General features: G+C 36.8%; 1 protein-coding gene across 4 annotated transcripts in view; it reads left to right on the forward strand.

Moving 5' to 3' along the window:
* Window positions 1–13,955, forward strand: part of LOC131036175 (protoporphyrinogen oxidase, mitochondrial) — a 335,812-nt gene that overhangs the window by 154,306 nt on the left and 167,551 nt on the right. For all 4 annotated transcript variants that reach the window (XM_057967998.2, XM_057968001.2, XM_057967999.2 and 1 more), the window contains 3 exons: window positions 8,441–8,491; window positions 8,721–8,777; window positions 10,241–10,320. In XM_057967998.2, the coding sequence (XP_057823981.1) occupies window positions 8,441–8,491; window positions 8,721–8,777; window positions 10,241–10,320 (188 nt within the window). The remainder of the gene's footprint in view (window positions 1–8,440; window positions 8,492–8,720; window positions 8,778–10,240; window positions 10,321–13,955) is intronic.

Raw genomic sequence — 13,955 nt, forward strand, 5'->3', positions numbered from 1 at the left:
CCGAGGAATGGGATATCTGTTTTTTATTGTTTTCTTATTCAATGCCCTATAATCGATGCACATGCACATTGTCCCATCCTTCTTCTTTACCAGAACTACAGCTGAAGCAAAGGTGCTTTTGCTAGGCCTGATGTGCCCCATTAACAACAACTCCTTAATTGCCTTCTCTATCTCATCTTTATGTTTCTTAGGATGACGATAGGGAGTGATCATCACTGGTTTGGCTCCCTCCTCTAGCTCAATAACATGCTCTGCACCCCTGTCAGGAGGAACCCCGTGAGGAATATCACTGAATACCTTGGCATGTCTTTCAAGAATCTCCTGTATATCTGGTGGATGACTCTTCACTCGAGGCTCCGGTGAAGTTGGCATAACTAAGCACTGTGTTGCCCACTCTATGTCATTATGTCGAAAAAGTCTCTCCATTCTCCTCAAAGAGACTACCCTGCAACTCCCATCTGAAAGTCCCCTGAGAACAACAGTCCTACCCTCATGCTGAAACCTCGTTTCCAACTTCGCTAGGTTGAAAGTGAACTCAACCAGCGATGCCATCCATGTCATACCGAGGATGACGTCGTAATCTCCCATGTCCACAACATAGAAATCATCCTCCAACTCATAGCCATCTCCAAATCTAGTGTGAAGATTTGAAAGCTTCTGAGTACATAATAGCTTTTGGCCATTAGCCACCATGACTCTAAAACCATCATGCTCCTCTGTCTGTAAGCCTCTCCTGGCTACCAACCATGTATCTATAAAGTTATGTGTAGCCCCAGTGTCAATGAGAGATATCACTTTCTGCCCCTGGATAGTACCCCTGACCTTAAATGTGATTGCCTTTTGGGCCCCTGTCAAGCGTGCCAACGATCTATCATCCTTAGGACTGCTGCTCTCCTCTATCGTGTTACCCTCATCTGAATCGGAGTGTTGATCCTCCCCCTCTGACTTTGACTCCTCTGCTGAAAAATACTCCATTTGATTTGCCTTAGCCTTGAGAGGGCATTTATGAGATAAGTCCCAAGGCTCTCTACACTGGAAGCACAGTTTCTTCTTTCGAAGTTCATTCAAGGTTTCACTGTCTAGTCCTTTTAATCCTTCTTTGGGTTTGTTATACTTCATCTGAAATGGTATTTTCCTTTGTATACCGAAGGGGCTAAATCTCGTGCCTTTTTAGTTGCTTCTGCTAAGGTGAGTGGATCATGTCCCTTCACCCAACCACGTAATGGATCAGCAAGCCCATCACAAAATAACTCCACCAATTTCCTAGGAGAGATATCAGTAACAAGTATAGACAAACGCTGAAACTCGACGATGTAAGCATCCACAGAACCTGATTGTTTTAACTGTGCTAGCTCCTTGAAATGTAACTCGGGATCCCTAGTGTCAAATCTCTCAATCAATCTTTCTGTGAATTCCTCATAGGATGTAATCTGATTATGCCCCAGAGTCACCATGCCATGATGCCACCATTCATGCGCAACGCCGTCCAAATGCATAGCCGCATACTTGATAGCCTCCTCCTCAGGCATAGGATTTAGCTGCAAGTATGTATCTACCTTCTGCACCCAAGCTCGTGCGGTCATCTTCCCTGAAGCATCATAATAAGGCAAGAAAAGTTTTCCAACTTTCTTTCTTAGCTCAAAATTCTGATTCCTCCCTCCTGCTCTAGGCATATGTCTCATCCTCAAGTCCATATAATCTTTGAGGGAAATATCTGGCTGAAACTCGGGTCCACTGGCCTCCCAGTCCCTCCTGAATTGACCCTGTAACTCAGTAATCTGCGGTTCGTTCACTGGTTGAACCGGATCCCTATGTGGGAAGGTGGGTAGAAGAGGTCTCGAGCTCGCTGTTCGAGCTGGGCGTGCAACGTGTCTAAAGTTATCCGCCTCATTCCCATTGTTGCCATGTCCATTATTACCATTAATGTTATTCTCAGGGCCATTGTTGTTGCCTCGGCCTCCATTTTTATCATTGCCCCTATTGTTATCGTTTCCCCCATTGTTATTGTTTCCATTGTTGGCATCACCTGGATTAATATTGACGCCCATTTGTCTAGCCATAAGTTGCAACATCATGTCCATTCGCCTATTCTGCTCCTGCTGCATACGCTGCCCTTGCTCTAACGTACCCAGTAACTGTCTGAACATTACCTCCCCCTGATCTGGACCGGTATTCCTATCATCTCGGTCACCCATACTGCTATCCTGATCAAAGAATATCTCCTCTATGTCTGTATGACTGGATTCTATGTCCACTTGCACCGATGAACTAGACTGCTCTCTCTGTGAGTTCAAATTTCTGTTTTGTCTTGCTTTGGTATGGCGGAAGTTATAAGGCCCCTGTTGCATGCTTAAACATACATGCTTAGCATGTTTTTTAATTCATTAATTTCTGATTTTAGTGTTTTGATATTTCGTCAAACACTTTTCCCTCTATTCGGCTGTTCCAAAGTCTCTGTAAGACCTCCACAGGATGGCAGGACTTATAGCTCTGATACCACTGAAATGACCACCCCTATTTTCATTTTGAATGAGACTTGCAAACTACTATGTGATATCAATTAAATTGCTTAATAATCAACATGGCATTTTATCAAACACTTGACAAACATACAACAATATATGCAAAACCCGAAACTTCTTATTTGTTGTTAAATACTGATTTGCAATATCAATGTGCACATTCAACTGCCTTATGGGCTGCGACAATGATTTAGGTTTGTATTCAACAATTACAATGCTTAGTTATGAAAATATGATAGAAAAAACCTGGAATTGAATGTTGTAGTGGTCTGCAGATGTAATGGTAGCCTTCCAAACTTCTAATCAGCAGGAAAAACAAGTAAACTTCATACCAACATTGTTCATGCACTATAGCAGCACTATTCATGGTACTGTAGCATTTTTACTATTCACGTGTCACTGTAGCAAAACACTATTCACGTGGTACTGTAGCAAAAACACTATTCACGCGGTATTGTAGCAAAATCACTATCTTCAAATCTGCACTTTCAAACCCGTGTAAAAACTTCATGCGAGAGCACCAGATGAAGCCCAATGTGTTTCCTGAATGAAAACACCATTAATCCTCCTGACTGTGTCTTTCAACAGCGAAGAGAATGCTAGCAAAGAGGGATTCCGTCCTCCAAGCCCAATAATCAGATCTCTACGAAATCCAACAGCATAACATTAATCTCATCCAAGCATACCCCAAAAGAGAGCTGTCAACCTCAATTTATATCTTCTTCTTAGATGCAAACACTTCATTTCCCAATTGTGGGATAATACATTTTAGAATAAAATATTATTTCCCACAATGTACGCATTAAAGGGAACTTTTAATATTTTAAACATTACTTTATATTCCCAACCTTATAATATAACGATAAAGTTAAATATTTAATTTAACTTTACACTTTATCGTTAAATATTAAAACATTGTTGATAATCCCTTTAAATCATTGTCGCCTTCAAATATTTTTTACTGATAATTATGCCAACCAGGGAAACACTAAAAATTTCAAGTCACTGCTTGGAGACTAACTTACTATAAATAGTAAGTGTCTAGAAACCCTGTCAGAGCAGCACCGATTGGCCTGAAACTGAAAACACCTAGGCCAAAACACCTCAGGATCCCACCAATATCCTTGTTAGCCCTCGGGACCGTGTCAGAATAGGCTAACGACCCCCCATATCATGTTGCGCTAAAAAGGGGACATTTGAGAACCCAAACTGTGCTTAGTTCAACTATAGGTGTTCGTCGCAGGCTGCGCCAAAATTGGGTGCCTAAATGAGTGTCTCCGATCTAAAAATCCTTCATCCCTTGGAGCTTGCACCGTTCTTGTCGAGTTGTGAGGGTGTCTCTGGCAAAACAAGAATTGGTTTATTGAAATTTGTCTACCCGCCGCATCAGCTGTTATCATTTTTGTCCTTAGGCTTCTTGAACCCTTCCCTTTTGATTTTATTTCGTAGTCTGAGAATCACAGCAGACCAGCTTGTTGCAAAACGTAAGTCCCCTTGTGCTCCCAGCAAATCACATCAATCACTGAGTAATCTTGCAGTCAAGACCTAACAATCGAAACCTTGAGGTCGTCCCCATTGATCAATTGAAACAGCATTAGGGATTTCCTTATCTCAAGAGAGGATAGGATACTTAGCATTCTATTCTGCGTTGGTCGGATGGAGTCGTAGCAATGCAATTTTAGCCACGTCAACAAAACCCTTATAGTTTAAAAATATAGGGGGAAACCGTGCCAATAGAAGTAGGGAAAATCTAACCTACGAGTTTGATTAGGCTCCATATAACAACGCAACTTAGAAATCTTGGTAATTGGTATTTAGATTTAGTATTTCAAATTTCCTATAGTCTCATTTGAAAATGTAATTCTTATACTGTAATACTATCATACATCTTTTCAAAACTAGTTTTTTAAGTCTCGTCGCCGTCCCCCTGCCGTCCCCAAACTTAGGCCCTTGGTCCCCCCGTCCTGGAAACGCGTCCCCGCGTCCTCTCGTCCCCAACGCCCGTGGAACACTGGAAAAATAGGAAGCCATAGTTTTGCAACCAGCTCAGAGGAAGAGGTAAAAAGCTTGCACAAATCACATTGGGGCAACACTACAATCCGATTGGCTCACTGAGTCCACCGATCCAGTCTTCACTAATGAGGACCTTGGGTGGGTTGACCAGGCAGACAGAAAGGTTGAGGTTGTGGCTATGGCAGAGGAGGAGGATAGAGCACGATCAGGCACAACACCTATGGCTACTCAGACTGGCACATCACAGGCAGAGACTATGGCCACTCAGTCATCCAGGACCTACCTTAGACGCCTTTCTAGGAGGCAGATAGACGAGGCTGAGCCACAGCCTAAGCCATAGACTTGTTTTTGTTTACACTTTAGAGTTACATATATGTTTGGGAACATTTGAAGTCATGGATTTTATATATATTGGACAACATTTATAACTCTATATATCTATGTTTTCTAATTCCTTCAACTACAATTTACATTTCTACGCATGTGATGGATGTATGTTTATGTATGTGATCAAATTAGCTTCTATTTGATGGTGTTATAGTGTCTTTAAGCTTAATTCAATAATGGGTGTATGAAACAAGTTTTAAATCATTAAAAATCTCTAAATTTCAAGGGTTTTCTTATTTTGCCGAGTCATTGCCGAGTCCGAGCCGAGTCACGAGTCGAGTCAGCCTTGCCGAGTCAGAGCCGAGTCCGAGTCTGGGAACTTTGCTATGAATATATATTAATAGTTATATAATAAACTATAAATTAAAAATAATGTAAAATTTATAATGTACATATATATATATATAATGCAGGAAACTCGGGTTTTTAGCTTGGTCTAGTCCTAGAGAGACCAGTTACAAAGGATCTCTTCCCACAAGGCCATCTCTGGGGGGTCAACATTCTCGACACTTGTTCAAACTTGCGAGCTCAACGACCCAACGAAGGTAGAAGGCCTGCGAGCTCAATGGGCCAATGGGGATTTGAGCCTTGGTGGCTGCCTCACCAATAGAGTGTTTCTACAACGACACTAAAGGTCCAAAGACATTTATAATATATATAGATATAGATATATGATATATAATTTGTAATTGTTATAGTTAATTTTTGTTCAAACAAAGACTTACAATTCATTATGTGAGCAATATATCTAAAGTGCTCCATGAAATAAATCTGAATGACAACAAACAAGCTTACATACTAGTAATAAAAAAGCCTCCAACACATAATCATTAAACTTTGTCTCTACCTAAAATAGTAGTTGCAAGCCAGGTATTGCCAAAACTATTGGCATGCTAATCTTTTACTTCAACTAAACAAATGCCTTTTGTTGAATTCTACCCCATATAAAAGACTAACCAATTGCCATCAGGGAATATAAAGCATTGCAACTGTGGAATATGATTTGATAAGCTTTCTCAAATATTGAACTACCCCTAGAAAACTCCTTGCCTCAATCACAATGAAAGTCTTGGATCACTTCAAAATGGCTTCCACTTTCACTAAATTCCTAACAATAGCTGTATCACTGTCTGATTGATCTCAGCTAAATCATAGACTTAGCTAATCTTTTATCTCAAACTTAGACAACTCATGGGTTAAACTCTATTTGATTTACTCTCTATATCTCTATGCTTTGGAAATGCCCTAAAGTTTTAAAAAAAGTAGTTTGTGTCTGTTTTTCTACAATTTTTTACGATGTTTTTAAGTCCAATTTTTTACCCATTTTTTCCCAAACAATTTTTTCTGCTATGATATAGAGCAATGCAATTGTGAAATATAATTTAATAAGCTTTCTACAATATTGAATTAACCCTACAAAACTCCTTGCCTCAATCACAATGAAATTCTTGGATCACTTCAAAATGGCTTCCACTTTTACTAAATTCCTAACAGTAGCTGGATTGTTGTTTGTTAAGTTTTGATCTCAGTTACTTCATAGACTTAGCTAATATTTGATCTCAGACTTAGACAACTATTTGGTGTATTTGGTGACTGCCCTCTTAAAAAGTTAACTGAATATTTGCCTATGTAATCAGCAATATGAATATAAACAACAAAGAATTATTTTCTACTATTCATGGGTTAAATTCTATTTTATTTGCTCTAAATATCTCTATGCTATGGAAATGCTCTTCAGTTTTTAAATTTTTTTTTTTTTTATGTCGTTTTCTACAATCTTTTATGTTTTATTTTAAATCTGATTTTTTTGTAATTTTTTCAAAAAACCTTATACTTTTGGTTTGCCAACGTTTTCCCCAAACAATTTTTGCTACTATGCTTATAATAACCGTTTGTATTGACTGGTATACTCATTATTGTTGGAAGCATTCATTCTTTGGAGTTTGGTAGCAATATTTTGTATTTCCAAATATTAAAGGCATTCACTAAAGTCGCTCAAATTTCCAAATGTATAAGGTGTTGGTTCATTCAAGAAAGCTAGGAGTGCATGCACACTGTCGTATATTGAATGTTTGGTAGGAAATTTGTGCCATTTAAGGAAATTCTAATATTAAAAAGGATACCTGCCCAATTGAACTTGGATCCATATTTAGGCAAGATTGGACAACAAGTCCACGGGGCCAAACCAGTAACATAGGTTTTGCCTAATCCTGCCAAAATTATCTTCTTTGATAAGGCCCACCTTGGCTGGTGTGGGATCCTATTAGGTATTTAGTACGTCTGCATTGTTGTATTTCTTAAAGATTAGTATTTAATCTAGAGCTCAAGATCAACTAGGGCTAAGAGGGTCTTTTGTACCTTGATAAAAATTGTCCTCTTTTTTTCTTCCTTGAAATATTTTTTTTCACCACCCTATATTACATTAAGAAACACTCAGTATTGTTGAAGTTATATAGCTGCAAGAGAGCCTTCCTCTTGCATTGGTAATTTATTTCATATCCGTTTTTATTCAGCGTGGCTAGCTCCTTCGTAACCGTCCTTCCAGCATGGCAAGCATGGCTTGTTCTTTCATCTTCCTTCCTCTTGTTGTCGGTGAAGTTCATTGTTTTCTATCTGGATCGCTGTTGGTGTATGACCTGTTTTCTTCCGTTCGTTCTTGTCTCTTCGCCTGCCTTCTTCATGATATGGCTGATGTGTTACCGTTTTCTTGTGGTGTAGATGTCTTTTGTCTTCTCGCGACAGCTGTATACATTTGGACGTTCCAAAAGATATGATGTTCGCTTCAGAATTATATTTATTCTTATTGGTGCACTCTCAGATTCTACTACGGCGATATTTGTTTTGTATTGGGCAGGTTGCCAGAATTTGATAGATAGTCATTTGTGTGCTTCATCTCATTGTCATCGTGATACTTTTCAGTATTATTTTTATATCAGAATTCTGAGAATTTCAGTATTCATTGTTTTATGAAGAACAATTGATATGTGTAATCATTATGTTTTGAGAAGAGGAGTATATCAATAGTTATTATTCTGTCAAGGAGTTGTATCTGATAAGAAAGCGATTCAGACTTGTGATAGTCAATTGAAGCTTTCAATATTTGTATTGATCATCTGAAGTTTTCAATAAAGGAATTATTTTTGCGGGCTGGGTTTTTCACCCTCAAGTGGAGGGTTTGTGTTGTTGTGCTCTTGTTTTAGTATCTGTTCTCTGTTCTATTTCTTTTATTCTGGTTCATATTCAACAAGTATTACCTGTAAAGTTTATTTCATGGATATTTGTGTACATCCTTTAATTTTCAAGGCTCAATTTGTAAAAAAAGTAGATGTACTAATGTTTATTTCTTATTCTTTGCTTTCGATATGCTTTCCAAATCATAATTTTTATGGATAAATCTGCAGGACTATAAATGTTTTATGTAAATTCACCATTTTTACTTTTTGCACAATGTGATTTGAAATATGGTCAGCAGATAAATTTCTTTGGATGTATTGATGGTTGTTCTCTTCTTCGTGTAGCCTATTATGCAGAACAAGAGATATATTGTCAAAAATGGTGAACCACAACTGGTAATATTTCCCAATTACTCCTGATTTGTGATGTTGGTTTTCTTGTCTAAGAAAGATTTAGCTCTTATTTTTTCCCAGCTGTAAACAAACTACTCTTTGACCAGTTGGTTTCTTTAGTTTGGCTAATAATGCACTGGAATAGATCATAGAATACAGTACATTCTTATCTTGATGTTTCAAGTATCGCACAATTCTACAACTTCTGATTTGGTGTTATCTCTGTTTTCAGCTACCTTCAAATCCCTTGACATTAATTGGTAGCAAGTTTCTGTCTGCACGTGCCAAGGTATTGAATTTCTTTGTAGTTTCTCTTGTTTTTATTTTGGAGAGGGGAATGTTTTTGAAATCCACAATCTTAGCAGAATTACTTCCAAGTTTCATTGAATTACTTTGGTTATCTACATCATAATTATAGTTTCTTTGTTCCTTTCTCATGTTACCACTGTTTTAGCTGAAGAAAAGAAATATCATGAAATATAATATTTATGTAAGGGAAACCTACTATAGTTTGCTGAAGTAGCCAGTTTGTGCCCAACAAGTTAATGCTGCCAGTAAACATCCAAATACAACCAAATTCGAAGAAAATATCCATTACTATCAAGGAGCTCCTATTTACCTAAATAAGTTGACACATTTGAGGCATTTGGAGCTTCTCGCTTCAACTTGTCATCATTTCTTTCAAGAGCGATGCCAGTTTTGCACATAACCTACATCTCCCTGATAGATTACCCACATGATTTAAGAGGTAGATTGAATTAGATTCTTGAGTAACCAACAATGTGCTTGTTAAGAAAAGAAGCACACCCCTTTATCCTAAGCAAATATACTATTTTTCTATTTTAAAATTAACAAATTTATATTAGTTTAAGATAGTATTATTTTATTTTTAATAATTTAAATATACACACACACACATATTAACAAATTTAAATATTTAAATTAAATTATTTTGATTATTTTGTGGATATGTCATTTATATTTTTTAAAAATCGAATTTGTGTAAGGCGAATTTAGTTACAAATTTTTTCCAAATTTTTTTCCCTTTGCCAAACTTCATCCGAATTTCATTATGGCAAACACAAACTTGAACACGAACTTGATCTCGAACCTTGTGGCATAGCCTTAATGTACAGACTTTTTATTTTAGTATTAAACTCAAAGATTTGGTGGAATTATTCAAATTTTGCTTAGAGTTAGCTTCTGCATTTGTTTGAGATCAACTCACAAAAGATCTCTTTATTTTCCATGAATCAGCTTCTGTCTTGTCTCGGAGTGAAACGTTTTCGCACATATCTGTTGTAATTCGTTGTCAGTACATGGTGTTCACATGTACTGCACTTCTTAGGCCTTATATTTAGGGTCACCTGTAGCTTATGTGCATTGTCTGGAATCTCAATAAATTCTAACAGGAAGGGCCTTAATAAGTATGATTTATATGAATGGGGATGATTGAGTGAGGCAGATCTGATCTGGCTGTGTTTGAAGATGGGTAATAAACATGAAAGTTTATTGATTCATGTTTTAGCCAGTATCTCGCCTGAAAAGAATATCAGGACACAATGCAATGTCATTTTAATGCTAGCCAATTTTTTATAATCTTGTTAATTCATCAACAGAAGGATTTATCTAACAAAACTTATGGAATTGTTTTTTTATGGGCTACTATTTGTAAAAATTCTTTGTGGTAAATAATTTGAATTTTGAGTATTTTTATAAATATGTTGTGGTTCTGTCACTTTTTGGGTGCAGGTGAACTTTTATATGGAACCTATCTTATGGAAGCGCCGAAAACCAGAAGAGATTTTGGGGTCTGATTCAAAACAAGAAAGGTGGTTCTTGTCCTTGATCATGCCTAATGTTGCCAAAGTAACATTATGTTGTTTTTATTTAGTTTTATAGGTTTGTTATAGTTTACAACTAAAGGTGCTTGTCTTGGAAAAGCTATATTAAGCTGATTTTGTATGGTTTTGAATGTCTGCTATATTATCAATTTGTAAGCCTTTTCTTTCTAAGCTGAATAATTGTTCAACAATGATATAAATTATCTTATGGCAAGAAATGTAAGCAAGCTGGGTACTGGTTACAATTTGCTATTCCTTTTTCTTTCAGTTACACTATTTATAGTTTATACTACTTATCTGCTTCCCCATGTTTGATTAAGTGCTGTTTTGAGAATGTGATGACATTCTATCGAGCATCATACTCTTATTCATAATGATGGTTTTCTGTGGAGTAATGCATGATAGTAGATTGTTTTTGAATAATCTGGCCCCAGTTGCTACGTAACAGGGAAACATAGGTGGGAGTTTGTATTGTTGTAGCATAGTATTGCAAACAATGCACGTTGTCTTGTTAGTTTTAGGAGTTAGTGGCCAGTTTGGCAGACAATACATAGGTGTCATTGATTACCAATATTTAATTTCAAAGTAAAACCACTAGAATACATGCCAATCACCCTTCCATTTAAAAATCTAATCCCGTTGACTCTGCTGCTTGATGGGTCTCTCGAGAGAAGTCATGTGCTGCTGCAGGAGAAAAGAACTTTGAATTTCGTCCCATTCCCTTCCCGAGCCACACTGAAGGTCCAGGCATCAGATCTTTCCTGTTTTTTTTATTGTGAGCCCCTAATAGTAAAATCTTTTCTATTCAAGGGTATTTTGTGAATAGTGCCAAAAAAAAACCTTTACCAATAAATCGAAGCATAGAAAGGAAAGAAGTGAATTGGCAAGGTTCAACACCTATGAAGCAACTGTTTACTTAGTAGTTCTACTTGATGATTAACAAGATGTAAACAAAATAACAGAATATAATAAGCATTCACAACGATGCTTCCAAAAAATATGTCATTCTATTCATTCACTCATTAGATATGTGATAGATACAGGAGTTCATACATGTAGTCCCCGATTATGTGTACAATTGTAGTCCCCGATTATGTGTACAATAAGAAATACATAACAAACTCGATGGTAGTTGAGAATACCAACCGTTGGTAACTACTAACTAACAACAGATTGTCGGGGACTAACTTCTTAATTACAAATTAACTTACATTATTTATTTACAAACTACATTAGTCCCTCAAAAAAAAAATCATCTTCTAGACGACAGACTAACAAAATTAGGATCCAAACAACACAAAACCAAAAAGCTACTGAGAAGACGTCCTTGGAGCTGGATGTACTGAAGATGATGGGGTGGGCGTTGGGAAGATGTGTTGCCTTAGCTTGTATATCTCCTTTGTGCACAACTTCAATTGGTGAGGTGCTACCAATTCTCATTCCCTTTCAGCTTTGACCATTTTTGCAGCTTCAACTAACAGGCAATTGATTTGCTCTATCTCTTTGTCCTTTTCTACCAGCTTTACCTCCGTAGTTGTCACTTTGGTCCATTCAACTTCTGTAAGTTATGCTTCCTGGGCAAGTTGTTCTTGGAACTTTTGCGTACACTCATCCATGTATCAACACACACTTTCTGCACCATATGTAGAGCTTCATCCCTTTGTTGTGTAATCTGGTCAATGGAGATTTTCTAACGCTTTAGCCTATAAAACAATTCTCTGAAAGTGTTCTCCATGCCAAATAAAGCTATGATTACCCTACCACCTCTCCCTCCAACAAAAAGTCTCCAAGGCACCAAGCTGCTAACATCTCAAGGGTCTCCACCCAAAGCCATCATCTAAAAGTGAAGAGTTGGGTAAACTCCACCTCACACTCCCTCTGGATGAATGCTAGAATATGTTGGACTTCACCCCCCACCAACGGAAAATGCACTCTATCCAATCATTGGGAGATGTTTCCTACCTCCTGCATCACCACTGCCATAGACTCCGAGTCCTAATTGTATTGCTGATTATGAATGACTATGGCTACAAATAATCTTGTACGGCCCCTTAGTATGTTATGACACCTTGTGATTAAGTACTAAGTGAATAATTTTTAGTGCCTACTAGGAACAAAAAATATTATTTTGAAGTCTCCGTTAGTAGTACAGCCAACAGAGACGGTATGCCTACCAAGAACAAAAAAATATTATTTAAGTCTCCCTCAGTAGTAGAGCTAACAGAGATGGTATGACCTTCAAAAGGATATACTTAATACAGTCTACACAATGGAAAACTCACAAACATTGTAGATGACACAATATTATAATACTCTATAAATCCAACACCAAAATCAATAATTGGAATCCACATAGACTATAGAGAATTTACAAAAAAACCTCACATTGCACTGAAAGTTGAAAATTTGGAAATCCTAGTCTATTGGAACACACTGTCAATCCTTATATGGAATTGCATTGAAAACTAGAAGGGCTTTCATCCTTTAAACTTACAAAGCTAGAGGGTTTTGTCTTTGGGAAGAGAAGAAGAAGGTATGTTCATTCTTGAGAAAAAAATGTTTCAAAAAGAAAGAAAACCCTTTTCCAAAACATTCCTCTCTTTTATAACTTTATTTTGATGAAATAAAATATACTATCTTCTTTTTTACAATTATTCCTTCGATGTTATAAAAATATAAATAAGTGTCCTTTTTAATCACCTTTTCACACTTTGGGTCTAGCAACACTTTATTTATTACTTATAACACATTTTTAGATAATAAATTTTCTCGTCATTTAATATATAATTTAAATAATTTCTCAGCAACTTAATTTAATTAAATAATTATTTTTCTTTTATCCACCACCCCAGTAGCCTATGAGAAAATTGCGAAAAATAGGCTAAAGGTCATCAACAAACTTACACTGAAGAAGGGGACATGACAACCTAGTTAGCAAGCAAACAAAGTTTGATGGGCAACATTAGTGAATCATGTCCTCTTTGAAATTCATAATCTTTTCAAATGGTGCAATTAATTTTTTACTCTAAACTTGCTGCCACCTTCTAAAGATAGCTTGGCTTCTAACTTCTACCTTTGCAATTTGAGCTGGCCATGCAAAAGATCAAACATTCATATTTGGTTTAAAAAAATAAATAACAAATCATAAAAGTTAGAGCTATTCTTATCTGGATCAGCCTATGTTAAGAAAATAAATGTTTGAAAGCATGGATCGTCTATTTACTGGTGGCGTTAATGATTCAAATACATAAAAAGATTTCTACCCAGTCGAAAATAAATGTTTGAAAGCATGGATCGTCTATTTACTGGTGGCGTTAACGATTCAAATACATAAAAAGATTTCTATCCAGTCATTTTCTTTTAACTTTTGTAGTTTGCTAGGTTGATTGAGGTACCATTGTGAGGAATCTCTCAAAAGATGTTGGTGCAGTAAGGAATTGTTCGGTCTTGTATCACTCAAAAGTCTCAAATAGGGAAGCAAGATTTCTAAATCAGATCAATGGAGCTTTTCATGATGGCAAGAGATAAAGAATGGTATTTAGAGTGGTGAATTTCAATGCTGTGGTGTAAAGATCAAGTGTATTGTCCCCTCGTACTAGCCAGTTTAGTATTCAAGGTTAGTC

Source organism: Cryptomeria japonica, chromosome 4, assembly GCF_030272615.1.
Source record: "Cryptomeria japonica chromosome 4, Sugi_1.0, whole genome shotgun sequence".
NCBI lineage: Eukaryota > Viridiplantae > Streptophyta > Pinopsida > Cupressales > Cupressaceae > Cryptomeria > Cryptomeria japonica.